This window comes from Bombina bombina, chromosome 3 (assembly GCF_027579735.1).
Source record: "Bombina bombina isolate aBomBom1 chromosome 3, aBomBom1.pri, whole genome shotgun sequence".
In the NCBI taxonomy this organism is placed as follows: domain Eukaryota; kingdom Metazoa; phylum Chordata; class Amphibia; order Anura; family Bombinatoridae; genus Bombina; species Bombina bombina.
The window spans coordinates 1,000,447,646-1,000,474,472 of NC_069501.1; the positions used below are offsets into that span (position 1 = coordinate 1,000,447,646).

The 26,827-nt window shown below is 39.0% G+C and overlaps 1 protein-coding gene across 1 annotated transcript in view; it reads left to right on the top strand.

Annotated features, from left to right (window-relative positions):
- The first annotated feature begins 557 nt into the window (after positions 1–557).
- Positions 558–26,827, top strand: part of LOC128654300 (retinol dehydrogenase 7-like) — a 38,031-nt gene continuing 11,761 nt past the window's right edge. Inside the window, exons 1-3 of the mRNA XM_053708161.1 lie at positions 558–618; positions 4,319–4,666; positions 11,552–11,810. Coding sequence (XP_053564136.1) covers positions 4,351–4,666; positions 11,552–11,810 — 575 coding nt within the window. The 5' untranslated portion in view covers positions 558–618; positions 4,319–4,350. The remainder of the gene's footprint in view (positions 619–4,318; positions 4,667–11,551; positions 11,811–26,827) is intronic.

Consider the following 26,827-nt stretch of genomic DNA (forward strand, 5'->3'; position numbering starts at 1 on the left):
GTATTAATATAACTGTGTTGGTTATGCAAAACTGGGAAATGGGTAATAAAGGGTGTATTTTTCTTTTTAAAGGGACACTGAACCCAAATTTTTTTCTTTTGTGATTCAAATAGAGCATGCAATTTTAAGCAACTTTCTATTTACTCCTATTATCAATTTTTCTTCATTCTCTTGCTATCTTTATTTGAAAAAAAGGCATCTAAGCTATTTTTGGTTCAGTACGATAGACAGCACCTGTTTATTGGTCAGTTAAATTAATCCACCAATCAGCAAGAACAACCCAGGTTGTTCACCAAAAATGGGCCGGCATCTAAATTAGAAAGTTGTTTAAAATTGCATGCTCTAATTGAATCACAAAAGAAAACATTTGGGTTCAGTGTCCCTTAAAACAATAAAAATTCTGGTGTAGACTGTCCCTTTAAATGCAAACTTGGCAATTTGAAAAATAAAACAGCAGCAACAGCTTTGACCTTTTTTTATTATTTCTGGTTTTATCACTTCCTTTCCCTCCTACTAGATAAAAGGCTGCGCTTTACTTTAGAGCCAGCCTATTCCCACTTATACAGCAGTGCAGCTGAGCTGACAGCCACGCTTGCCACTGATACTTTTTGTTAAAAGGTGAGTGACTGTACTACTATTTATCCCTATACAAATTGTTTTATATATTCGGTTTCCCCACCTGGGGGTCTTGTAGCATTGGTATGCAATATTCCAGGGCTTGCTATTTAATTATCTTTCTTTTACCCTGATACATATAAGGTAAATAGTCTGTAAAACAAAGCCAGCCCTCATGCGCTCACAACAGGACAAATTGTTTTGTGATATGCTAAGATAAAGTGTGCCGCAGGCGATGTGCCAGGTACAGTGTGTCAAGTGTCACAGAGGGGAAATGTGAAGGTTAAATTGTATATTAAATTAAATCAAATGGTATAGTGAATGTTATATCTTGCAACATATGATGAAATTAAATATTTTATTTTTTATATGTATAATGTAAGAGACACTATTAACCCTTTCACTGCTAAACCATTTGTTTGGCCCTCTTTGTATTAACACATTAATTTCAGCTTTTTTTCTGTGAGGTACCCACACAAATTGTTCCTCATTTTTTTCAGCAGACCAAGCATTTTTTAATTTTGAAAATATTCAAAACCCAATATTTTGTCCCACATTTAGCATCAGTTCACCTTCACAAAACAACAAGAGTTTATACCTATTTTGTTCAATTCAAATAAACAATTAAAAATCAGAAAATAAAATATGCACCATCTTGAATGTTTTGCAGGAAATTATTAGGCCTAAAATATCTAATTGTACAAACATTATATACATTTCGAAATTACACAAAATTCAGATATATCAGGCTTAACCTTATTTGCACTATATGTATGTTCCTACCCCTGTTCAATCTCACTTGGGGCCTGATATACAAAAGCTTGCAGCTCAGGTGAGATTATCTAATATGCCTTGTCAGTATGGAGAGGGCCATAAAAATATGTTAGAAACACAAATTTTACTTTGAAAGATGTTTATCTCACTATGCAGTGTTCTTAAAGGGACAGTAGAGGCCAAAATAAACTTTCATGATTCAGATAGGGCATGTAATTTTAAACAATTTTCCAATTTACTTTTATCACCAATTTTGCTTGGTTCTCTTGGCATTCTTAGTTGAAAGCTTAACCTAAGAGGTTCATATGCTAATTTCTTAGACCTTGAAGGCCACCTCTTTTCAGAATGCATTTTAACAGTTTTTCACAACTAGAGGGTGTTAGTTCACGTATTTCATATAGATAACACTGTGTATGGGCACGTGAAGTTATCTGGGAGCAGGCACTGATTGGCTAAACTGCAAGTCTGTCAAAAGAACTGAAATAAAGGAGCAGTTTGCAGAGGCTTAGATACAAGATAATCACAGCGGTTAAAAGTATATTATTATAACTGTGTTGGTTATGCAAAACTGGGGAATGGGTAATAAAGGGATTATCTATCTTTTAAAACAATAAAAATTCTGGTGTAGACTGTCCCTTTAATGTGAAGGAGGGACTCCTACATTACATGAGCTTAAAAAAAAATCCAAAGATTTTGCATGATTTCTCTCCATGCCGTCGAGCTTTTGAATATCAGGCCCTGATTCTAAAAATATCTCTGGACTGGTGAGATTCTTTAGGAATGCTCACCAGTCCTTCTCTTTCCCTGGTGGAATTATTAGACACTGTTGACCCTGAAACCAGGGTGTTTCGCTAAGCGACTTATACTGCATTTTCATATGTAAAGGAGATGCTGACATTACAAAAGTGCACAATAAAAATTATTTAAAAATCTTACAAAACAAATTGTAACCATAAATCATATTTTATCAAAAACGTAAAATAATTACACAGGAAAAAAATCATTTAAACTATGCACAGCGTAAATTGTAATTTAAGTACAATGGATGTGCTAAAAAAACAAAGCAAGAAATTAAAATTTATTGTTTTTGTTAAATGGGCTGAACCCGGTTGTTTCATTGGCATATATGAAATTTTCTCCCATAAATATTTTTGCACTACAGTTCTCAGTGTTCTTTCTCCCCAGTTAAAAATGGCGAGTCTTCACCAAAATACTCAAAACACTAAGGCCTAGATTACAAGTGGAGAGCTAATTTATCGAGCGCCCTGCAAATGGGCGAGGTTGCATTCGCATGGCAGCTAACTTGTTATATACAGCACTTCCATATACAACCCAAAGACTCAAATTACAGACATTTCAAACAATCTTAATCATATCTAAAACACAATACATATAAAACTTCAATTTGAGTAATTTGGGTCTTTGAATGGAATAAAGAAGAGTAAATGGAAGTGCTGCTGTATTGTGGATTTGTTTGTTATTGTTTAGGCTGTGCGCAGCAGCCTGCAGCGTTCACCCTTCAGATATACACAGGCGCTGGATTTATAGTTATAATTATGAAACATGAGACAGGAGGGTATTTAGGTTTTGTGCTGCCCTAGGCACTAACAATTCTGCACCCCTCCCCCACACAACACACTTTTTGTCAGGGCATTTCCAAACTAAATGTTCCCGTTCAAGTGCTTGTGTTTGTATATGTATGTAGAGTGTGTGTGTGTGTAGTGTGAGTGTGCATAGTGCAGTGTGCATGTGTAGTATGGTGTGTGTAGTGCAATTTGTGTATGTATATGTGTGTGTGAGACTCAAAAAGTGATGCCCCCCCAAATCTGCTGCCCTAGGCACTAACAATTTTGCACCCCTCCCCCCCATAACACACTTTTTGTCAGGGCATTTCCAAACTAAATGTTCCCGTTCAAGTGCTTGTGTTTGTATATGTATATAGAGAGTGTGTAGTGTGAGAGTGTGTGTGTGTAGTGTGAGTGTGCATAGTGCAGTGTGCATGTGTAGTACGGTGTGTGTAGTGCAGTTTGTGTATGTATATGTGGGTGTGTGTAGTGAGTGTGTGTGAGACTCAAAAAGTGATGCCCCCCCAAATCTGCTGCCCTAGGCAAGTAGGCCAAAATACGCCCCTGGACAGGAGACCTTGTGTGAGATGTAGAACTGATTTATTTAAATTGGCCAGAATTTGCTGCTGCCTCTTGCTACATAGCTGCTTTTTATCGCCAATACTGTAGAATGGACAAATTCAAGATAGGTAGCAGGTTCATCAGGCATAGGGAAATGTATGCTATGTATTGGATGTTACGTTTGCACTTTTACTAATATATATATTTATTTAGGTTCCTTTGCCCATGTGTGTGTTTATACATGTTTTAGAGTAGCTTAACATTTAGTAGAGGGCTTTAAAGACTTTAATGCAGCCCAGATCGTGATGTCATCAGTGGGCTGCATTAAAGGCTTCACTAATTTCCAGAGACTCACTAATTGGATTTAACAGACTGTCAATGCTATTCAGCAGAAGGCCTATGCTGCCCAGATCGTGATTTCATCAGTGGGCAGAGCTTGGCAGCCATTTAAAAGTGACCAGAAACAATATTCATTTTCAAATAACTTCTTTACTGTTACTGCTGTATGATATAGAAAGGGTACAGGAGGATTATTGCTGCTTAATGTAAAGTAAGACTTTAAGATGACTAAGGTGTAGACTGTCCTTTAAAACTTTATACCGCCAGCTTTAACCAGCATGGTAGCACGCTACTTTTTTCCCAGCAAGTTTAATAACAATGATGACTGGCTCTTTAACTAAGGTGTATATTTAAATTGCTCAGTGTTGGTGCAGCATAGCCCATAACATATAGAAGTATTAAACAATCTCTTTGATATACAAATGAATATAACTACTAATACTGTTTTTTTACACTAATGTAAGTCTATTACAGAAAAAACACTGCTGCTTCAGCCATGTGGCTTCCTTTACTGTTACTGCTGATTGCTCTGATCCTGGTGTACAGATGGTACAGACAAAGTCAGATACTAGAGAATCTCTCAGATAAATATGTGCTGATCACAGGATGTGACTCTGGCTTCGGGAACTTAGCAGCAAAACAGCTGGATCGCCATGGTCTGAGGGTGCTAGCAGCTTGTCTGACTGAGAAAGGTGCTGAGGAACTGAAGAAGGAGACATCCAGCAGACTGCAGACTGTGATCCTCGATGTTACTGACAGTCAGAGTGTAAAGTCTGCTGCAGATTGGGTCTCTAGTATTGTTGGAAATGCAGGTGAGATCACTTTAACTTATGTCTGTAGACTTCTATCTGTTATAAAGAAAATGAAAAAATTAGAATGACGTGGGCAGTGCTAAGCCTAATAGGACAGGATATATTACTAATAAAAGTAAAGGTTATTACCCTTCTTTGGGCTGTTTCAGTTGTAGCAATATGATTAAGGGTCGCAAAGTTGTTGATCCCCATAGTTTGATATCAAATATTATTACACATGTACGTGAACTCAGACTGTATTATTTATTTAATAAAGTGCCCTTGTGGTTTAGTTTACATTGGAGAGTCCACCAGAAAAGCTAGAGAACATATGAGCCAACACAAGAATAATATTAGGAGGGGGGATGAGGAGGCCCCTGTTTCTAACCATTTTGTAAAGGCAGGACATCAAATCGCCCAGCTTAGGTTTCAGATAATAGAAAGAGTGGAGAGAAATAGGAGAGGGGGCGACAGAGAGCTTCTTCTTAAGAGACGGGAGGCCTTCTGGATTTTTAAACTAGATACCCTACACCCCAGAGGTTTGAACAGAGACCTGGATTGGTCTTTGCTCGTGTAATTTATATTCCCTAGCCAGCTATGTATTTGCTCAATTAAGATAACTAAGAGGTTTCTATTTATAAAACTTGAAAACTTGAATTTTTTGCTCAAATCTCATTCGATTTTAAAACTTGTACTATAAATGGTAGTTTTTTTGTGAGAATATATGTAGTTTTGTATAAGGTGAGGTAATGATATTGTTCCACCAGTAGGTGGTAGTATTTGGAAATGATGGATATTTGATACACCTGTAAATGTATACACCTGGAAGGTATAAAGGAAGTAAATGTACACATCAATGTTATACACATGATTAAGGGGTGAGCCCCAAAATGTTGTGTCTGTTTGTTCTCTTGTCCTAATAAAAGTTTTGCAACTGGTGCTGCTGTTTTTTTGGATTTTGTGGACTATTGGGGAAACGTCTCCTTCCTTGCAGCAGGCACAGTGTTGCTGGTTGTGCTGGATTCCTACCTATACTGCTATCTATCTGTTGTACATTACACCAGTGCTTTTCAGTATTTTAAAGGGATATGAAACTCAAACATTTTTATTTATGATTAACACAGAGTATACCATTTAAAAAAAAAAATAAAAAAATCCAATTTACTTCTATTATCAAATTTACTTTGTTCCCATGATATTCTGTATTGAAGAGATACCTAGGTAGGCATCTGGAGCACTACATGGCAGGAAATAGTGCTTGCAAATTGATAACATTCTTGCAAACACTGTTGCCACATAGAGCTCCAGAAATGGCTGTCTCCTAAGCATTACGTCCCTGCCTTTCAGAAGAAGATACCAAGAGATAGATGAAAAATTGATAATAGAAGTAAACTAGAAAGTTGTTTGAATTTACTTGCTCTATCACAATTATGAAATACATTTTTTGATTTTCCCCTTTAAGTATTCTAACAATTATAACAATTTTCCTAAAAAAGCCCAGATATTGATTTAAAGCAACATTTAGTTAAAATTACATTACTTGAAAGAATCTTTAGAACAACATTTCTAAGTAGATTAGTTTTAGGAAAGTAAAATGCAGCAAGGATATACCTTATTTAGAATTCTTAAGCCTTTTCCACCATTCTTAAGACCGCTACTTCTTAACTTGTCCGCCACCTCTGGGGCAGCGGATAGCAATCCCCTCTATCTGAATTGTGAATGTGTAATTTTGATTTCACTGTCTCTTTCATATGTATGCTCCAATGCATGAAATCTGTGGAAGATCACTGTAATGATCGTGGGATATTCCACTACCAGACCAAACTTGGCCAATAGTCTTCTTATAAAGGTGTCAAGCTGGAATGATAGGGAATATCCCAGAGCAGAGAAAGTTCACAAAATGAGGTAAGCGGTACTCACAATAGGCAGAGTAGTCTTTGGCGGCAACAGGTAGGGAATCCAGTGGTATAACAGTTCAAGGGTAAACCAATAGAAGGGCCAGAAACAGTCAAGAATCGGCAACAAAGGGAATCCAATAATTACAGTTCAGGAGTAATCCAATAGAATGGTCAGGCAGGCAGAGTTTGGTAACATTATAGCAATCCAGTAGTTCAAGGGTTAAACAGGCAGAGTGGTCAGACAGGCAGAGTTCAGAAACTGTATGGCAATCCAGTATTTAGCGGTTAAGCAAGCAGAATAGTCAGACAGGCAGAGTTCAATAACAATGAGTCGATCCAGTACTTTAGGGGTTAAGCAAGCAAAGTAGTCAGACAGGCAGAGTTCAATAGCAGTGAGGCAATCCAGAATACAGTAATAATCACACCCAGGAGCACACTAAGTAACACCTATACTTGAACATTGATAGGTAGAAAGTGAGCAACTTACATAGGAGCAGGATTCGCACCACAGGAGATCCTGATGGGCTTCAGAGTGAAAGGAGCATGCAGCAATGATGTCACCACCGCACGCACGCACACAGGAGCCGGCTCTACACAAGGCAACAAGCAGAACAGCAGGCGCCGAGTCCCTGGCAACAGCTAGAGCCGCGCGGTGTGACATAGCCCCCCTCTCAAGGGTTCCCTCTGGGAACCAGAGTCGGCCTCAAAGAATGAGCAGCATGGAATCTGGATACCAAAGATGGAGCATGCACATAATGGGCAGAAACTCAGAAATGATCCACCACAGAGTAACCCTTCCAATGTACCAGATACTGCAGTTTGCTGCACCTGTATCTGGAGTCCAGGATCTTAGCAACCTCATATTCAGGGTCACCATGGACCAGGAGCAGAGGAGGCATATCTATTCTTGATGTAAGGCTTGAGTAGTGAGATGTGGAAGACTGGGTGTATGCGCAGGGTTTTGGGCAAGGCCACTTTGTAGGTAACAAGAGACAGTCTTTTCAGGACTTTGTAAGGACCGATAAACCTAGGTCCTAATTTGTGACTGGGTTGATGCAGGCGAATATGTCGAGTAGAGACCCAAACACGTTCCCCTACCGAGATGGCAGGTACAGAAGCTTTATGATGATCAGCAAACCTCTTGTATCTAGAGACAGCTGAACGTAACTAAGAGTGAATACATTGTCAATGAGAGGTGAGATTAGTAACGTGTCGGTCTGCAGCAGGAACCCCTGAAGACTGAGCAGAAAGAGGGAAGACTCAAGGTTGATAACCTGCTGCGGCTTGAAATGGAGAACATCGTAGAGAAGAGTGCCAATAAGTGTTCCTTGCCAGCTCAGCTAGGGGTAACAACTCAGACCAGTTGGTATGGAGAGAATTAACAAAGGTTCTAAGATAGGCCTCAAGATCCTGATTTACTCACTCAGTTAGGCCATTAGTCTGAGGATGGTAGCCAGAAGACAAGGAAACAGTGGTTACAATCAACTTGCAAAAGGCTATCCAAAAGGTAGAGATGAATTGCGGACCTCTGTCTGAAAACAATATTCACGGGAATGCCATGAAGTCGTACCACATGCAAGAGAAGAAGAGACAATAATTCTTGGGCAGAAGACAGATTATTTAGGGGTACAAAATGAGCTAATCTTTAAAATCAGTCAACCACAACCCAGATAACTGTATGATGGTCAGAAGGAGGGAAGTCCACAATAAAATCCATTGTTATCTGAGTCCATGGCTGTTTGGGAATGGACAATGGTTGGAGCAAGCAGGAGGCAAGGACCGGGGAGTTTTGTTGGCAGCACAAGTCGTGTAGGCTTTTACATAATCCTGAGTGTCAGACTTCATAGTAGGCCACCATACATATCGGGAAAGAAGCTTAAAAGTCCTTATTAAACCTGGAAGTACTGAAAGTTTACTATCATGAGCCCAGGAAAGCACAGGAGTGCGTAGGTTCACAGGTACAAAAAGGATATCAGGAGCCACGGGGTCTTCAGGAGGTTTTCTAGACTGGGCACATTGCAGTCTTTGAAGAAGGGTGGTGTTCAGCTGTCATGTTCTGTCTCAGGATATCATGTGAGAGCCTCATTGTCTGGAACAGTTGCTTTAAAGGAAGGTTAGTAGAAGCCATACTGATTGAAAATGAAAACAAATTTATTTAAATAACAAAATACTTTGTTTAAGCAAATACTTGCAGAATATTTAAATATGCTACTCAGGTATGTTAAGACCACATACAGCAGGAGTGAAAATAAAGAAAACTAGTAAGCAGAGATGCAGATTCAAAAAGGAAAGTCTTTCTCTTGGTAATAACAGAAATGTAAGATTTGCACAAGGCAGAAAACAACTTGTAAACAGGTAGCAGGTTTAAAGGTAAAGTCTTTCTCCTTGTAATTGCTGAGTCCAGGAATTGCACAAGGCAGGAAACAACTTGCAAACTGGTAACAGGTTTAAAGGTAAAGTCTCTCTCCTTGTAATTGCTGAGTGCAGGAATTGCACAATGCAGGAAACAACTTGCAAACTGGTAACAGGTTTAAAGGTAAAGTGTCTCTCCTTGTAATTGCTGAGTGCAGGAATTGCACAATGCAGGAAACAACTTGCAAACTGGTAACAGGTTTAAAGGTAAAGTCTCTCTCCTTGTAATTGCTGAGTGCAGGAAATGCACAAGGCAGGAAACAAACTTGAAGATTGGTAACAGGTTTAAAGGTAAAGGTTTTCTCCTGGTAATACCTTATAAACAGGTGCAAAGGAAATCCTTCTCCTGGCAATGGCCAAGTGCAGGAATTGCATAAAGCAGGAAACAAACTTGTAGATTGGTAACAGGTTTAAAGGTAAAGGCTTTCTCCTGGTAATACCTTGTAAACAGGTGCAAAGGAAATCTTTTCTCCAAAGAAATACAGGAAACAGGTTCTGACTTGACAAAACAGATCCAATGTGAAGACACTAATGCAGACTAAAAGCCATCCTTAAATAGGGAGGTTTTGCACAGGTTGGTTCTGATTAATTCCAGAATTGAGAACACCTGTGTGTTGCACAGGTGTAATAACAAGTAAGGCAAATAGTTATTTATCAGATCTCATGCTATTGTTGGAACTGGCTGTGGCTCAACATGTAAGCAAACAGAAATAGCAACCACAGAGCCACAGGTTCAAATCCCTATACAGCCCTTCTTAGCAGAATGCCTCCCAGACCTTTTCTTTTTCTTTTTAGTCTGGAGGCTTGGTTCATGACATCAGCTGAGTAACCACACAGGAGGGGGGTATGATGTGTTCAATAGGAGCTTCAGAGGAATCACTAGAGTGAGGAAACTGTCGGGAAAGGGTGTCAGCCATCTTGTTTTTGGTTCCAGGAAGATAAGAGACCACAGAGTTAAAATGGGAGAAGAACAAGGCCCATCTTTCCTGTCGAGGATTGAGTCGATGAGATGTCTCTAGGTAAGTCAGATTCTTTTGGTCAGTGAGAATCTGAATGGGATTGGTGGTGCCCTCTAGCCAATGGTGCCATTCAGTCAAGATCAACTTAAGGGCTAAGAGTTCAAAATTACCCACATCGTAATTCCTCTCTGCAGGAGTAAAGCATTTAGAGAAAAAGGCTACAGGGTGCCACTTGGAGGTTAAAGGATCCTTTGGGTTAGAACTGCTCCAGCCCCTATCTCGGAGGCATCAACCTCTAAAGTGAACTGTAGGTCAGGAACTGTGGTGGAGCACAGGAGCAGAACAAAAGGCTTTTTTCAGATGAGAGAAGGAATTTATGGCTTCAGGAGGCCAATGTTAACAGTCTTTGTTCCATTTTGTCAATTCAGTGAGTGGAGCCAGTGGTATGGCAATTCAAGGGTAAACCAATAGAAGGATCGGAAACAGGCAGAAATCGGCAACAAAGATAATCCAATAATTACAGTTCAGGAATAAACCAATAGAATTGTCAGGCAGGCAGAGCTCGGTAACAGTATAGCAATCCAATGGTTCAAGGGTTAAACAGGCAGAGTGGTCAGACAGGCAGAGTTCAATAACAGTGAGGCAATCCCGTACTTTAGGGGTTAAGCAAGCAGAGTAGTCAGACAGGCAGAGTTCAATAACCATGAGGAAATCCAGTACTTTAGGAGTTAAGCAAGCAGAGTAGTCAGACAGGCAGAGTTCAATAACAGTGAGGCAATCCAGAATACAGTAATAATCACACCCAGGAGCACACTAAGTAACACCTATACTTGGGCAGTGATAGGTAGAAAGTGAGCAACTTACATAGGCACAGGATTCGCGCCACAGGAGATCCTGACCGGCTTCAGAGTGAAATGAGTGTGCGTCACCTCTGCACGCACACAGGAGCCGACTCTACCCTAGGCAACAAGCAGAACAGCAGGCACTGCATGACAATCATTTTATCATAACAGACTACATAAAGGCTAAGGGGCATTATAAATCTTAGCAGGAGCCGATATTGGAGAAGAAATAGGAGAAATGATCTGTTCTTTTAAATAGTTGTGCATCATTCCTTATTCAGACGTCCAAGCTGTAATGAATTTTGTGGAATTATCCAACTTTGAAAGTTCTGTCCCATTGTCATTCCTTCCCCTATAAAAGTTTTGCACAAAAGTAAACAGGTGACCACACAGACCCCACTCACAGATTCCTTACTGACTCCTATGGGAACTGATCAACCACATTCAGGAACTGAGAATCTCTGCACCAAGTCTTCCAGTCCCAGAAACAAAATAGTCAGAGTTATTTAACAAAAATGTGACTGTTCAGCCAAGTAAATACAATCTATCATTTTATACAAGACTTTAATCTGCTTTCTTTTAACAGCACATGCCATGGTAATGTATTTATAGAAGTTGGATGGTTGTTGAATGAGTAAACATGTTGGCAATTCAAAAAAGCATTGGACATTTTGCAGGTTGCCCTAAAGTTAACAGATAGACAAGGACTGACAACTGCTAAATTAATTAAACATAGAAAAGAATAATATAATTTGTTCTATAAATTCCTCATCATATTCTTCTTGTATCTTTCAGGACTCTGGGGCTTAGTAAATAATGCTGCATTTGGCCATGCATTTGCACCAAATGAATGGCAAAGAAAAGAGGATTTTGCTAAAGTGCTGAATGTGAACCTGCTTGGTTTGGTGGATGTGACGCTGAATCTGCTGCCACTCATCAGAAAAGCCTGTGGGCGCATTGTTAATGTTTCTAGTCTTGCAGGAAGACTGTCAAACATTGGTGGAGGATATGCTCTTTCTAAGTATGGAGTGGAGGCTTTCTCAGACAGCTTGAGGTAACATGAGCTATGATCTGCTTCAATGTGTGTCTGTACCATTATTGCATAAAATAGAAAATTTATGTTAAACTTTTATTACATCATACTAAAAAATAATAAAGTTCACTTCCTCCAAACAAACCCTAGACTGGCGCTCAAACAGTATGCGGTGTGGGTCAGATAAACAACAGTCCTTTTATCAAAGAAAAAACACAGTCAATGCGTGCTGTAAAGTGGATAAATAGTACCTTGTACTCCGTTTAAAGCCTCTCTGCTAAACAAACTTGTATCTTCGATATTGTTCCTCCCTTTTGTTCCACCAGCTCCTCCTTCAATAGCAGCCGCTTTCAGCGCAGCCCCCCAAACCACCAATAGACTTCTGTAGGTCTGTCAAGTTATCCAAGTACAAGAAAAGTAAAAGCGAGTCGGGGCAACAGGCTAAAAAGATAAAACTTCATGTTTATTACGAGTACACAGAAATAAAAACGTCAATGTATCAGGTAAAATCACAAAGAGCCAGGACAGCAGCTGTCTAACATGTTTCAGCTCCTGCCTTACTCATAGACCGTGCTGTCTCTGGCTCACAGCCCTCGTAAATTGCAATCATTACTCTGACGTCATTTGCAGCACCTAGGAATATTAACTCTTGCTGTGTAAAACCAAAGTAAAAATGGTTTTTGCAAATACAAAAATGACATTAAGTGTGGATAATATATAGTGTTTCTTACTGCTGGCGTTAAATAAAACACATACGGCCAGATTACGAGTTTTGCATTATGATTCCAATCCAATAGAATGAAAGCTCAATCCTATTGGCTGATTGAATCAGCCAATAGGATTGAAGTTCAACCTTAATATCGATTGGCTGATAGAATTCAATCAGCCAATCGGAATCTAAGGGACACCATCTTGGATGATGTCACTTAAAGGTACATTCATTCCAGAAGAAGACATCGAGTGAAGTGGATGCTCCGCGCCGGATGTCTTGAAGATGGAACCGCTCCGCGTCGGAAGGATGAAGATAGAAGATGCCGTCTGGGTGAAGACTTCTGCCCATCTGGAGGACCACTTCTGCCGGCTTTGTTGAGGACATCTTCTGAAAACTTCTCCCAGTAAGTGGATCTTCAGGGGTTAGTGTTAGGATATTTTAAGGGTGTATTGGGTGCGTTTTATTTTTAGGTTAGAGATTTGGGCCGCAATAGAGCTAAATGCCCTTTTAAGGGCAATGCCCATCCAAATGCCCTTTTAAGGGCAATGCCCATCCAAATGCCCTTTTCAGAGCAATGGGGAGCTTAGTTTTTTTAGTTAGGGTTTTATTTGGGGGGTTGGTTGTGTGGGTTTTTGTTGGATGGGTTTTTGTTGGGTGGGCTTGTTTTAATAGACTATTCATTGTTCTTTTAGGGGATTTCACATTAACTGTTTAGCTTAAAAAGTCCCTAAAACAAAGCACTCACTGCTCGCTGCATATAATGTTATTACGGTATATTACTCTGCACAGTTAAACTTATTTTCAGATGCTGCCAATAGTTTAAACAGATAAGCTTAAAGGGGCATTAAATAAATGCTAGATATAATGAAGCTTTCAAAGAAGTCTGACAAGATTAGTCTGAGAATAATATGTATATGTATTTTTTTAAAGTTTCATTAGCTGTTTAAATATTGACAAAATAAGTGTACAGTTTTAGGGGCCGATTTATCAAATGTCGGGCAAACAGCAAATCATGACCATCCAACATCGCTAAATGCAGACAGCATACGCTGTTGGCATTTATCACTGCACAAGCATTTCTGCTGAAATGATTGTGCAATGCCACCCCTGCACATTCGTGGCCGATCGGCCACTAGCAGGTGGTGTCAATCATTAAGATCATATTTCAGAGCAATGGGGAGCTTAGGTTTTTTTAGTTAGGGTTTTATTTGGGGGGTTGGTTGTGTGGGTGGTGGGTTTTACTGTTGGGGGGGTTGTTTGTATTTTTTTTTTACAGGTAAAAGAGCTGATTTCTTTGGGGCAATGCCCCGCAAAAGGCCCTTTTAAGGGCTATTGGTAGTTTAGTTTAGGCTAAGGTTTTTTTTTATTTTGGGTGGGCTTTTTTATTTTGATAGGGCTATTAGATTAGGTGTAATTAGTTTAATGATCTTGTAATTTGTTTGTTTTTTTGTAATTTAGCTAATTGTTTTGAATTTAGTTAATTGTGTTTAATTTAGTGAATTTATTTAATTGTAGGGTTAGGTTAGGTGTTAGTGTAAGACAGGTTAGGTTTTATTTTACAGATAAATTTGTATTTATTTTAGCTAGGTAGTTAGTAAATAGTTAATAACTATTTAGTAACTATTCTACCTAGTTAAAATAAATACAAACTTGCGTGTAAAATAAAAATAAACCCTAAGATAGCTACAATGTTACTATTAGTTATAGGGTTTATTTTACAGGTAAGTATTTAGTTTTAAATATGAATTATTTAGTTATTAATAGTAGGTTTTATTTAGATTTTTTTTTAATTATATTTAAGTTAGGGGATGTTAGGGTTAGACTTAGATTTAGGGGTTCAAAAATTTAATATAGTGGCGACGATGTTGGGGGCGGCAGATTAGGGGTTAATAAATGTAGGTAGGTGGCGGCGATGTTAGGGACAGCAGATTAGGGGTTCAAAATATTTAACTAATGTTTGCGAGGCGGGAGTGCGGCGGTTTATGGGTTAATATGTTTATTATAGTGGCAGCGATAGCGGCAGATTAGGGGTTAAAAATTGTATTATACTGTTTGCGATGCGGGAGGGCCTCGGTTTAGGGTTAATAGGTAGTTTATGGGTGTTACTGTACTTTTTAGCACTTTAGTTATGAGTTTTATGCTACAGCGTTGTAGTGTAAAACTCATAACTACTGACTTTAAAATGCAGTACGAATCTTGACGGGGTAGGGTGTACCGCTCACTTTTTGGCCTCCCAGGACAAGCTCGTAATACCAGAGCTATGGAAGTCCCATAGAAAAAAACACTATACGCAATTTGCGTAAGTGGATTTGCGGTAAGGCCAAAAAAGTGTGTCGTGGCCCCTAAATCTGCAAGACTCGTAATACCAGTGGTAGTAAAAAAAGCATCGTTATGAGGCTTAACGCTGCTTTTTTACTCATAACGCAAGACTCGTAATCTAGCCGATAGTATTATTTTTATTTCTGTGTACTCATAATAAACGTGAAGTTTTATCTTTTGAGCCTGTTGCCCCGACTCGCTTTTACTTTTCTTGCACTTAAAAAATAATAACCTTATCTTTGATAGACATAGGGGCTTGTTGTTTCCTCAGATGGGAAGGATTATAGAACTTAATGCACCTCACAATATACAATTTAATACTTATTGTCAGCTTAATGGCTTCCAGTGTTGATGCAATCACAATCACACTTTTTTATTGGTTTTCAGCACCGAAAATGCAATATCTGATTGCTGAAAATGGCCTATATACTTATCATGGGCCAAGCCTGTTCAACGTCATCACAATGCAAAATCACAATCCTTATAAACACATTTACAGGTCCTTTAGCCACTTATTGAATTAGGCAGCTAATGGGACTTGATAATTTGCTAATCTGGTCTATTTGACTTGTTAGTTATATATCTCAAGATGTTTTTGAATGGTACAGTGGATGTTGGCAAGGGCAAAACACTGCAACGATACTGGTGCTCAGCTGAATTGGAATCTAGTATCTGGTACAGAGAACAAGCTTTAAATGTAGTTCTTGCTAATGGAGACAATGGGGAAGTCATGACAAGTAGAAGTCAAGGATCAGAGAGAGCTGGAATAGTCAAAGAAGCCGTAGTTAGTACACAGGAACACAAACTGTAGAGACAAAGCTGGAATATTGCTACAAACATCTATACTATAATCGTCCATCGTGTCGCCGGTTGCGCACGCATCCTCAAAGGAATGTTGGCTGTGCGAGGCAGCCAAAAGAATCCACCTGGATGTAGCGTAGACAAACCCGAAGCCTTAAAAAAAAATAAATGCAACAGCATGCACAAAATAAGCAAAAAACAGGTAACCACATGCACTAAATAACAAAATAAACCTAACCTCCCACACAAAGTATTAACAAACACCTAAACCGCAAACCTCAACATCACAAAATAATAAAGTAATTAACCCCTAATCCGTAAATAACATAATTAAAAGATTAACCCCTAAACCGCCAAACCCCCACATCGCAACAAATTCCTAAACTTAATAATAACCCCCTCCAAACAAATAAAAAAAAATCTTAAGACCAAGCCCCAAATAGGTACTCACCGTTCCTGCAGTCCGGCAGAGGAGGTCTTCTTCCAGGCAGCTCCATCATATTCTATCTTCATCCGGAGCGAAGGCGGTGCAGAGGGGTGGTGCGGAGCTGGTCTCCCCGATGCACGGATCCTCAGCGGCGGTCCTCAGCAGCAGTCTTCAGCAGCGGCGTTCCTCAGCAGCGTGGAGGCTCCTCTTCATGCGATCATCCGTCACACACTGAAGATTGAATGCAAATTACCTCTATTATGAGAGCTACTGAAATCCTATTGGCTGAAATTTTGAAATCAGCCAATAGGAATGCAAGGTACCCCAAATTGAATGTGGTACCTTGCATTCAATCTTCAGTGTAGGACGGATATCGGATGAAAAGGAGCCTCAACACCATCAAGGAACTCCACCGCCGAGGATCACTACCATTGAGGACCGCCGCTGAAGATCCACTTATCGGGGAAGACAGCTCCCACCTCTGCACCGCCTTCGCTCCGGATGAAGATAGAAGATGATGGAGGCGTCTGGAAGAAGACCTTCTCCGCTGGACTTTAGGAATGGTGAGTACCTATTTGGGGCTTAGTCTTAGGCTTTTGTTTATTTTTTGGGGTGACTTTTTTTTAGATTAGGGTTTTTTGGGCTGGAAAACAGCTTATTGTCTTTTTAAGGGCAGTAAAATAGCTGAATGCCCTTTAGGGGCAATGGGTAGATTAGTTGGGTTTTTTTTCAGTTAGTTGTTTTTTTTTCAGTGTTAGGTTTTTTATTTTGGGGAGTTTGGTAGGTGGGATTTTACAGTTAGGGGGTAATTGGTAATTTCGTTAGGTAAAGAGCTATTTAACTTAGGGCAATGGCCCACAAAAGCCCTTTTAAGGGCTATTGGTAGTTTAATATTAGAGTGTGGGGTTTTTATATTTGGTGGAATTTTTTATTAGTTTAGGTTTAAATTTTTTATTTTGGATAGCTTTGTTTATTTTTTTTCTGTAATTTTACATTTTTTATATTGTGTAATTGTGCTTTGGGGTTTGTAGTTTTATTTAAAAAAAAATAGACTGCCCTAGTCCATAAAAATCAATTAATGAGTGTTTGCAGGAAATGGGTTCTTATTGGCTCAAACCAGTCACATGGTCAGATTCAAGAGTAGGCAATTTATGCAATTTAATTACACAGATCCAGATACACGATTATCAGAGCACAGGACAATATCTAAATTCAGAGTGGTAGATAGACAGAGCAATGAACAGGGAGACCAAGATTCAATACCAGACAAATATAGCTCCAGACAAACACACTCAAAAGAGCTGACAATGCCATATTGGATGAACTCCTAAAATTATGATTTAGATTCATTTAGGCCCAGTGGCGTCACTAGAGTTGGTGTCCCCCAGTGTGATAATCTGGTATCATACAATCATAACAATATTATTAAAATTGAATGATAAGAATATGTGACTTGATGAGTGTCTTGTGTATATATTTGTAGATGTGTGTTTGTGTGTGTAGAGGGTATTCTGTTTGTGTTGTGTGTGTATTGTATGCCTGCATGTCTTTAGTGAGTGTGCATGTATGTATTTAACATACTTCTCATTTGAAACAACAGCACTCAGTAAAATAAAGATATCACAGCTATAGTGCTCTAGCAGAATAATTAATTAACCCATCTTGTTCACTGACAGGTTGTTATAAGAGATATAAAGAAAGTTGTGCAATCCTGGACATGTCTTTACTGTGCTTTGAATGGATCTTATAGTTATTTGGGAAAAGTTAAAGTATGAATAATTAGTCACACTACTTTCTCTGTACTTCACTGGTCTCTTTTTGTTGGGTGGGCTTGTTTTAATAGACTATTCATTGTTCTTTTAGGGGATTTCACATTAACTGTTTAGCTTAAAATGTCCCTAAAACAAAGCACTCACTGCTCGCTGCATATAATGTTATTACGGTACATTTCTCTGCACAGTTAAACTTATTTTCAGATGCTGCCAATAGTTTAAACAGATAAGCTTAAAGGGGCATTAAATAAATGCTAGATATAATGAAGCTTTCAAAGAAGTCTGACAAGATTAGTCTGAGAATAATATGTATATGTATTTTTTTAAAGTTTCATTAGCTGTTTAAATATTGACAAAATAAGTGTACAGTTTTAGGGGCCGATTTATCAAATGTCGGGCAAACAGCAAATCATGACCACCCAACATCGCTAAATGCCGACAGCATACGCTGTTGGCATTTGTCATTGCACAAGCATTTCTGCTGAAATGCTTGTGCAATGCCACCCCTGCATATTAGTGGCCGATCAACCACTAGCAGGTGGTGTCAATCATTACGATCGTATCTGATCGGGATGATTGCAGTCCGCCAGTTCAGAGGTGGCAGGCCAGTTAAGGAGCAGCGGTTTTAAGACCGCATCCACTGCTTCATAAATCGGCCCCTTATTGTCTATTAAACAATGGTAGCTGCCATGTTGTAACTTAGGTTACCTTCTCTGCTGTGGCCAATTAGGGACAGTTATAAATATGTCACTAGAGTGTGCAGCCAATGGCTGTGTGGAATACAGGAAAAGGGGATAAAATAAATAATAAAAACATATTACAAAGTACTTTTAATATATACAATTTATCATTTTATATTAACATCTCAATCTTTAATGTCCCTTTAACTCTGTAGAGTAATGTACCCAAATAACACTATATGCAAAATGCTGTCTGTATTAGCTGTTCAAAGCCAGTAGTGAGTGATTTAATTGAAAGTATCCATCCTGGTGTCTTGAAGGAAATTTTTCTGCTTAATAGAAACATAGAATTTGATGGTAGATAAGAACCAAAAAGGCCCATCAAGTCTACCCATATTACATGTTACTTTTTTCTTAGGATAGCTTTATACATGTCCCAGTCATTTTTGAATTCATTTACAGTCTATGGGGCCGATTTATCATCGGTCTGTCCGACATGACATTGATGAATGCCGACAGCATACATTTATCATTGCACAAGCAGTTCTGGTGAACTGCTTGTGCAATGCCGCCCCCTGATTTGCAGGCCGCTAGCAGGGGTGTCAATCAGTCTTAAGACCGCTGCTTCATAACTGCTGTTTCCGGCGAGCCTGAAGGCTCACGCGGAAACAGGGGCAGCAGGGGTCATTCAGCCCTTGATAAATCGACCCCTTTGTGTTTACCACCTCAAATGCAAGTTTATTCCATGAATCCACCACCCTTTCTGTAAAAAAAATGCTTCCTCAAATTTCTCCTGAATCTGCTACCCTCTAATTTTAGATTGTTACCCCTTGTACTGGCATTTATTTTTTGTGGAAAATACTTTCAGCTTCTACTTTATTAAGTCCCTTCATATATTTGAAGGTTTCTATCATGTTACCTCTTTCCCTTCTATCCTCTAAACCAGAGCTTTCCAAACTTGTTATATTAGTGACACACTTTTTAGACCTACATCATTTCGCGACACAGCAATTCAGTTGTACTAGCAAAAAGGAGGTTAAACTACTTTGTTTTAAGAGATATGGACACATACATAAATTATATAATAACAAAATGTATTTACAAGTAACAGTATGTATGTGCAAGAATTAAAAAAAGTTTAATAACACCAATAGCTACTTGCTATTTTAATGGGATGTATGAGGTTGATGGGATGAACACGGTTTCTGAATATTTAGTGGAATATTAGATAAAGACACTCGCATTTCATCATCAAGCATTTTTAAAGCTTCCACTTCCTATCCATATATCAAGAGCAGGAGCAGCAATGCACTACTGGGAGCTAGTTGCCAAAAAAACCCCACTGACTTCAGCTCAGCATTTAAGCTGCCGCCCTCAGAGCTCGGTGAGTCCGATTGACTACTGCCCGCGCTGCAAACACACTGCTGTCCCACTCACTGACTACACATGCAGTCATGACCGAATTAAGGAGACTACACGTGCAGTCAGGAGCCAATGTGCCACCAATGGGAATAATTTCAGTTCCCATTGAGCTGTGCCAATAGGTTAAGATGATCTGTATCACCCTAGGTATCAATCACATGTCAACCATGTGATATGAGTAGCAGGCAGGCGGAAAGTCAGAAACCAAAAAAAAAATTGTGCTGAAGCAGGGACACACCTACACACTGCTGCCGACACACTAGTGTGTCCCGACACACAGTTTGGAAAGCACTGCTCTAAACTATACATATTTAGATCATAAAGTCTTTCTTTGTACGTTTTATATTTTAAACCATGTACCAATTTAGTAGCCCTCTTTTGGACAGCTTCTAGTTTTTATTTATATCTTTCTAAAGATATGGGCCCCTATTTAACAAAGATCTTGCGGACCTGATCCGACACTGCGGATCAGGTCTGCAAGATCTTGCTGAATGCGGAGAGCAATACGCTCTACGCCGCCCCCTGCAGACTCGCGGCCAATCAGCCACCAGCAGGGGGGTGTCAATCAACCCGATCGTACTCTATCGGGTTGAATTGTGGCGATTCCTGTCCGCCTGCTCAGAGCAGGCGGATAGGGTTATGGAGCAGCGGTCTTTGTTAGCGCTGCTTCATAACTGCTGTTTCTGTCAAGTCTCCAGAACTGTACACAGTATTCCAGATTTGGCCTAAATAATGATCTGTAAAGTGGCATAAGAACCTTGCTATTTCTGCTACTAATACCTCTCCCAATGCAACCAAGTATTCAACTGGCCTTACTGGCTGCTCTATGGCATTGTGTATCAAATTTTAAATCATCTGAAATAATAATTCCCAAGTCCATTTCTTCTTTAGCTACAGTCAGTAATGTATGATTTATCAATGCTTCAACTGATAATATGCTGAAATTCCGCGTTAAATTAGATGCAAAGTTGATCCGCCATAGTTAACAAACCGTCAAGATCATCAAATGTTGAGATGTGTGACGTAATATACGCTCCCACGATATCAATCTGACGCAGATCGATGCTTGTGTTATTCAAGCGGAATACTGATCATCCGCCGTCAAATTCGACTCTATTTGACCCTTTTGCCAATTTATGAAACATTCAACAGGTACGCTCGCATCTATTCTGACGCAGCGTACATTTAATTCAAACTGTCACCCTTGAGGCCGCAATGCCATAGAAATCAATGAGAGTATGAAAACCCAGAAAGGTTATGTTTGATGCTGCAAGACAATAAAGCATATTAGATAATAAAAGTACTTATGGATTATGTTACATCTTTGTTTCTCATTACAATATTATTGCTTCAAATTTGGTGCAAAGTATTGCTTCAAATTTGGTGCACTAGTAGATATAGGTATAAAAATTAAACAAAAACATTACATAACATAGCTAACTTCCTTTTGTTGGATAAATCTATTTGCGCCATGTTTAAGGCATGTAATACAAGTCCCACTCTCCACTTCACATCTAATTTGACGCAACACCTTTCACACCAAATTTGACGCAATACTCAAACTCCTAAACAACCCACAAACTAGTAAAGTTTTCTACAACTTGGTAAATGCATAATCACGTGATTATTTAAATCAGACAATCTGATTGAAATATACATATTCTACTATCACTAACAAATCAAATTGCTCTATACTTGAGTCATTGATCACTCATCCATTTGTTACATTGTATATTATACTTTGAAAGTATGTATATGTGAAATTAGTATTAAAGATAAACATGATGACATTAGGCCACACAGTGTAATATTTCGGACAATGATTTTAATAATCGAATGATGTTTGATTCAATATAAGCTTAAGCTGTTAGCTCAAAGGAATAGTCTACCTAACATTAAACTGTCATGAATCAGATACAGCAGAAATTTAAATCACCTCTTTATTGTCATGCTATTTTCAGTGTTTTCTTTCCTTCTCTTGAATTGTATTTTTATTAAGAAATGTCATCTTATATGCCAGCCCATTTTTTTTTTTTTTTTTTAGTTTTCAAAAGCTTTATTGTTAATTCGAGCTCATCTTTTCATAACAAAAAGTAAAATAAATGTGGTTACAGGTTGTTTGAGTTTTGACACTTACATTATCACTTGGTCAGATGAGCATTTGTTAAAACATTGAACGTACATTAAAACAGTAAACAATTAACAAAAAGAAAAGGAGCCCCTCCATCTTGAGGGGCTGTCATCTGCCTTGCTCCCTCAGAAAACAAAGAAATTGAGCCATTATATTTAACTTATTCTGGAATCCTCCCCTTTCTGCGCCGTCCTCTCTCTCGAGTGTTGAATGCTAAAAGGGATATTGGATAGGCGCTAAAGAAGTGTGAGGAGTTGTGTCTCTTTCAATGTGATACCAGCTTATTCAGTCGGTGCTTCCTCTAGAAGGAACTAGGATATTCCTAACTAGCGTTTCTTCCCAAAGGAATCTGACCTCTGCGAGAAAATTTTTATTTACTCCCTCTCAGATAGCCATACTCCTCCATTGTCAATATATATGGGACTTTCTCCGTCCAGTTATGGGCCGTTGGGGGAGTCTGATTACTCCAATTTAGGGCGATTAGTGCCTTAGCTCCTGTCAGTCCTATTTGTAGTAGTGTACGTCTGAGAGCGCATGAGATCTTTGGTATGTCATTCAAAAGTGCAATGTTGGGGGTTAGTGTGAAGTCATTTGTCAGTGCCTGTTTGTAATATCTTTCTATCTCTGACCAATACTTTTTAAGTTTCCCACATTTCCACCACATGTGGAGGTAACCTCCCCTCTCCCCACATCCTCTCCAACATTTGTCACTGGCGTTTGGGTATATGGAGTGTAACCTAGAAGGGGTAAGGTACCAACGCATAATGACCTTAAAATTCAGTTCTAATAACTGGGGTGACGTTGAAACTTTTTGGTGTTTTTAAATATTCTCGCCCAGTCTTCCCTTGTCATGTTGTGTTCTAACTCCTCCTGCCACTTTGAGGTATATGTTGGCAAGGTTAAAGCATGCTCTGTTTGTAAGAGTTTCTTTGAAATAGACTGTGTGTCTGACCTCTTCTGTTTTAGAGCATAGGTTTTCGTAGGGTGTTAATTCTCTTAAGAGTTCCTGTTTATAAGGGGAGGTGTGTATAAAATGTGACAGCTGTGAATATTTCAACCAGCTGGAGTATTTGCCTTCTGCAATTGTTGTCAAGTTTTCTCTGTTGTGCAACTTTCCATTCTGTATGAAACTCCTAAGTGGTGTTGAGTATCCCCACTCCGTTAGTCTTTGCTTTCCTTTATCCAGTCCCCCCACCAATTCTGCATTTATTGGGATTGGGAATAAGGGAGAACGTATCCCAGAGATATTTTTCTTTCGTGTGATAATGCTATCCCATGTATCAAATGTGTGCTTATATATGGCCAGGTCTGCACATTGAGGGGGTCCCAACACAGTGCTCCCACTTCCGGGACCTTCAGTATGTGGGAGTCTGTCGATACCCATGCCTTTGTGTCTCTGGATCTGTGCCAGTCTAAAATCCATTGTAGGGTTGTCGCATCATGATAGTCTGCTATGTGTGGTAGTCCTAGTCCCCCATGTTCTAATGCTCTGTACATGTTTTCTCTGTATAAGGTATAAGATTCTAGGTAAGGTCGTCATCTTGACACTCTGTGTACGTCCCCACCATGTAATGTTCTGGATGCTGCGTGATAGTGTAAGATAGTTGTCGTCAAACAACTGAGATATGGTAGGGGAGAGTTGAATTCCCAGGTATTTAAGTGATTTCTTTTGTATTCTTAAGGGGCATATACGTGTTATAGATTGGAATTTTTGCGAGGGTAGGGGGGATTTATTCATGATTTCTGACTTTTGTGTGTTGATTAAAAACCCGGAAAATTTTCCAAAATTTTCTATTTCTCTCAGAGTCTCTGGTATAGAGCGCAGAGGATCTGTAAGTGTGAAGAGCACGTCGTCTGCATATAGTGCTATTTTGAAGTTATGTGGGCCAATATTAATACCCTGAATCCCCTGATTTTGCCGGATGTGCGCGGCTAATACCTCCATTGAGAGAATAAACAGAATTGGGGACAGGGGGCACCCCTGTCTTGTCCCATTCTGAATGTTAAAGGAAGTGGACAACATGCCATTCGCTTTTACTTTGGCATTGGGATGCGTATATAATTTAAAAATGCGTGACATCATCTTCGATCCGAACCCTAACGCTGCTAACCCTTCTTTTATGAAGGTCCAATTGATGCGATCGAATGCTTTCTCAGCATCAGTCGCCATAAGGACAGCCGGGATATCGTGATATTTTGAATATGTCATTAATGTTAATGCTCTAATGGTGTTATCTCTGGCTTCCCTTCCGGGGACGAACCCCGCTTGGTCTGTGTGGATGAAATATTGCAATACTTTGTTTATTCGATTAGCTAATATCTTTCCTAGTATCTTAATGTCTGAGTTAAGGAGGGATATGGGTCTATAACTACTTGCCTCAGTCAGGGGTTTGTTGGGTTTGGGGATAACCGAAATATGAGCTGTTAGCATTTCTTGCGGGAGTTGGTTATTATCATCTAATGACTGAAATAGTTTTAATAAATGGGGGGCAAGTATGTGTTTGAATGATTTGTAGTATGTATTCGTAAAACCGTCCGGGCCTGGGCTTTTGCCTGATGGCAAGTACGTATTTGTAGATAATATCTCCGCAATGGTTATGGCGGATTCTAGCTCCTCTTTTTTGATGAGTGGTATCTGAGGTAAGTTTGCTTTTTTAATGTAATCCTGCATTTGTTCCTGATGTTCAGTGGTAGTGTTAGAATCCAGGTTGTAGAGCTCAGTGTAGTATGAACCAAAGTGGTTAGCTATTTGTTTACTATCTAGAATCTCTCTTCCCTCTGCTGTTACTAGTTTGTGTATTTACGTCTTTATTTTTTGTGTCTTCAGCATTTTGGCGAGCAGTGTTCCCGCTCTATTCCCCTCATAAAACTACATATTTTTTAATCCTAAGGCTTTTCTATGCGCTTCTTTGGTCAGGATTTTATTTAGCTCATTTCTAGTCTCTGTTAGGTGTTTAAATGTCAATACATCCTTTGGATTATTTTTATGTGCTATCTCTGTCTCATTTTTGTAGTCAAAGAGTCTGTGATGCTATTGTATATTTTTCGCCTATACACTGTATGTTTTATACATTCTCCTCTCAATACTGCCTTGTGTCCCTCTCATATTGTAGTGGGATTTATGTCTTGTGAGGTATTAATATTAAAGTATTCTTGTAAAGATTTAGTCAATGCTTCTAGTGTGGATGGATGTTTTAATAAAGATTCATCTATCCTCCATATATAGGGTGTATTTGGGTGATTTGGCTACTGGAGGGTTATAAGTACAGCTGAGTAATCCGACCAAGGGGTCGGTAGTATATCCGAGTCCTTAACCATAGGCAAGTGGTTCCTATCTACCATTAAATAGTCAATTTGTGTGTAAATGGACCATGGATGTTAAAAGAAAGTACAGGAAGCCCTCAGTTTACGCCGGGGTTAGGTTCCAGAAGGAATGGTTGTAAATCAAAACCGTTGTAAATTGAAACCCGGTTTATAATGTAAGTCAATGGGAAGTGAGGGAGATAGGTTCCAGGCCCCTCTCAAAATTGTCATAAGTAACACCTAATACATTATTTTTAAAGCTTTGAAATGAAGACTTTAAATGCTAAACAGCATTATAAACCGAATAAAATAATCACACAACACAGAATATATAATTAAACTAAGCTAAATGAACAAAAATATTTGCTAAACAGCATTATAAACTTAATAAAATAATCACACAACGCAGACTTCACTTGCATTTTTCTGCAAACAGTTCTTTCTATGCATTCCAATCTGGACTGATTTATAGACAGGAAGATCTTGTTCCTTTGAAATCTGCTCAATAGCTCAGGTCTGGTTAAACTGATTAATTTCAGCTTGCTTGACTTTGTTGCAACACAAGCGGACATCTCCACCTACTGGCTATTTTAAGAAATGCACTGCTTCTCAATGCTTTTCAATAGCAGTCACATGACTGGAAAAAAAGGTTGTTATTCTGAAATGGTGTAAATTGAACTGTTGTAAAACGAGGGCCACCTGTATAATTTCTTTGATTAGGGTGTTGTATACGCCATATATCGAGCATACCCAGTTGTGTCAGACAACTATATACTGCATTTGGTGGTCTCGAAAATGTCGATGGTCTGCCCGTAGAGGAATCTAGAGTTGAATCTAGTACTATATTTAAATCGCCCCCTAATATTAGGGTCCCTTTTTTGCACTGTGTGACTAATTTTGCTAAATGTTGGTAGAATTTGTGTCTTTGTCTGTCACTGTATCCTGTAAACTAAAGTGTATGTTTCTATGAAAAAGAATACCCACCCCATTTCTTTTTGCCGAGGTGTGTGAATTGAAATATCCTGTTGGGTGGTCCCTAGATTTAAATGTTGGTAGTGTTGATGATAAGAAATTAGTTTCCTGTATGAAAATGATAGAGTTTTTATGCTTAGTGAAGTTCCTAAGGGCAATAGTACGCTTTGTGGGCGAATTAAGTCCCTTTGTGTTTTGTGTTATTATTGTTATAGTTGGGTTAGCCATCTCTGTGTATTAGATTTTGCTTATATTTCTGCTTAATAATGTCAAGTCTTACCCTGTGTTGGGGGAACGGAGGGAGCACCTGTCCTTCATGAGATAGTAAAATGAGAGAGAGTACACGGCCATCCTCATGGGTCACCAGTTGGCATGAAGGCTTGTTTTTCCCTGGAGAGTCATGGCAGACGAACTTAAAAAACAATACAAAAACAGTAATATTCATAAAAACAATACTGAACATATTTAACTTCCAATAACAAGTAACTAAATATAAATT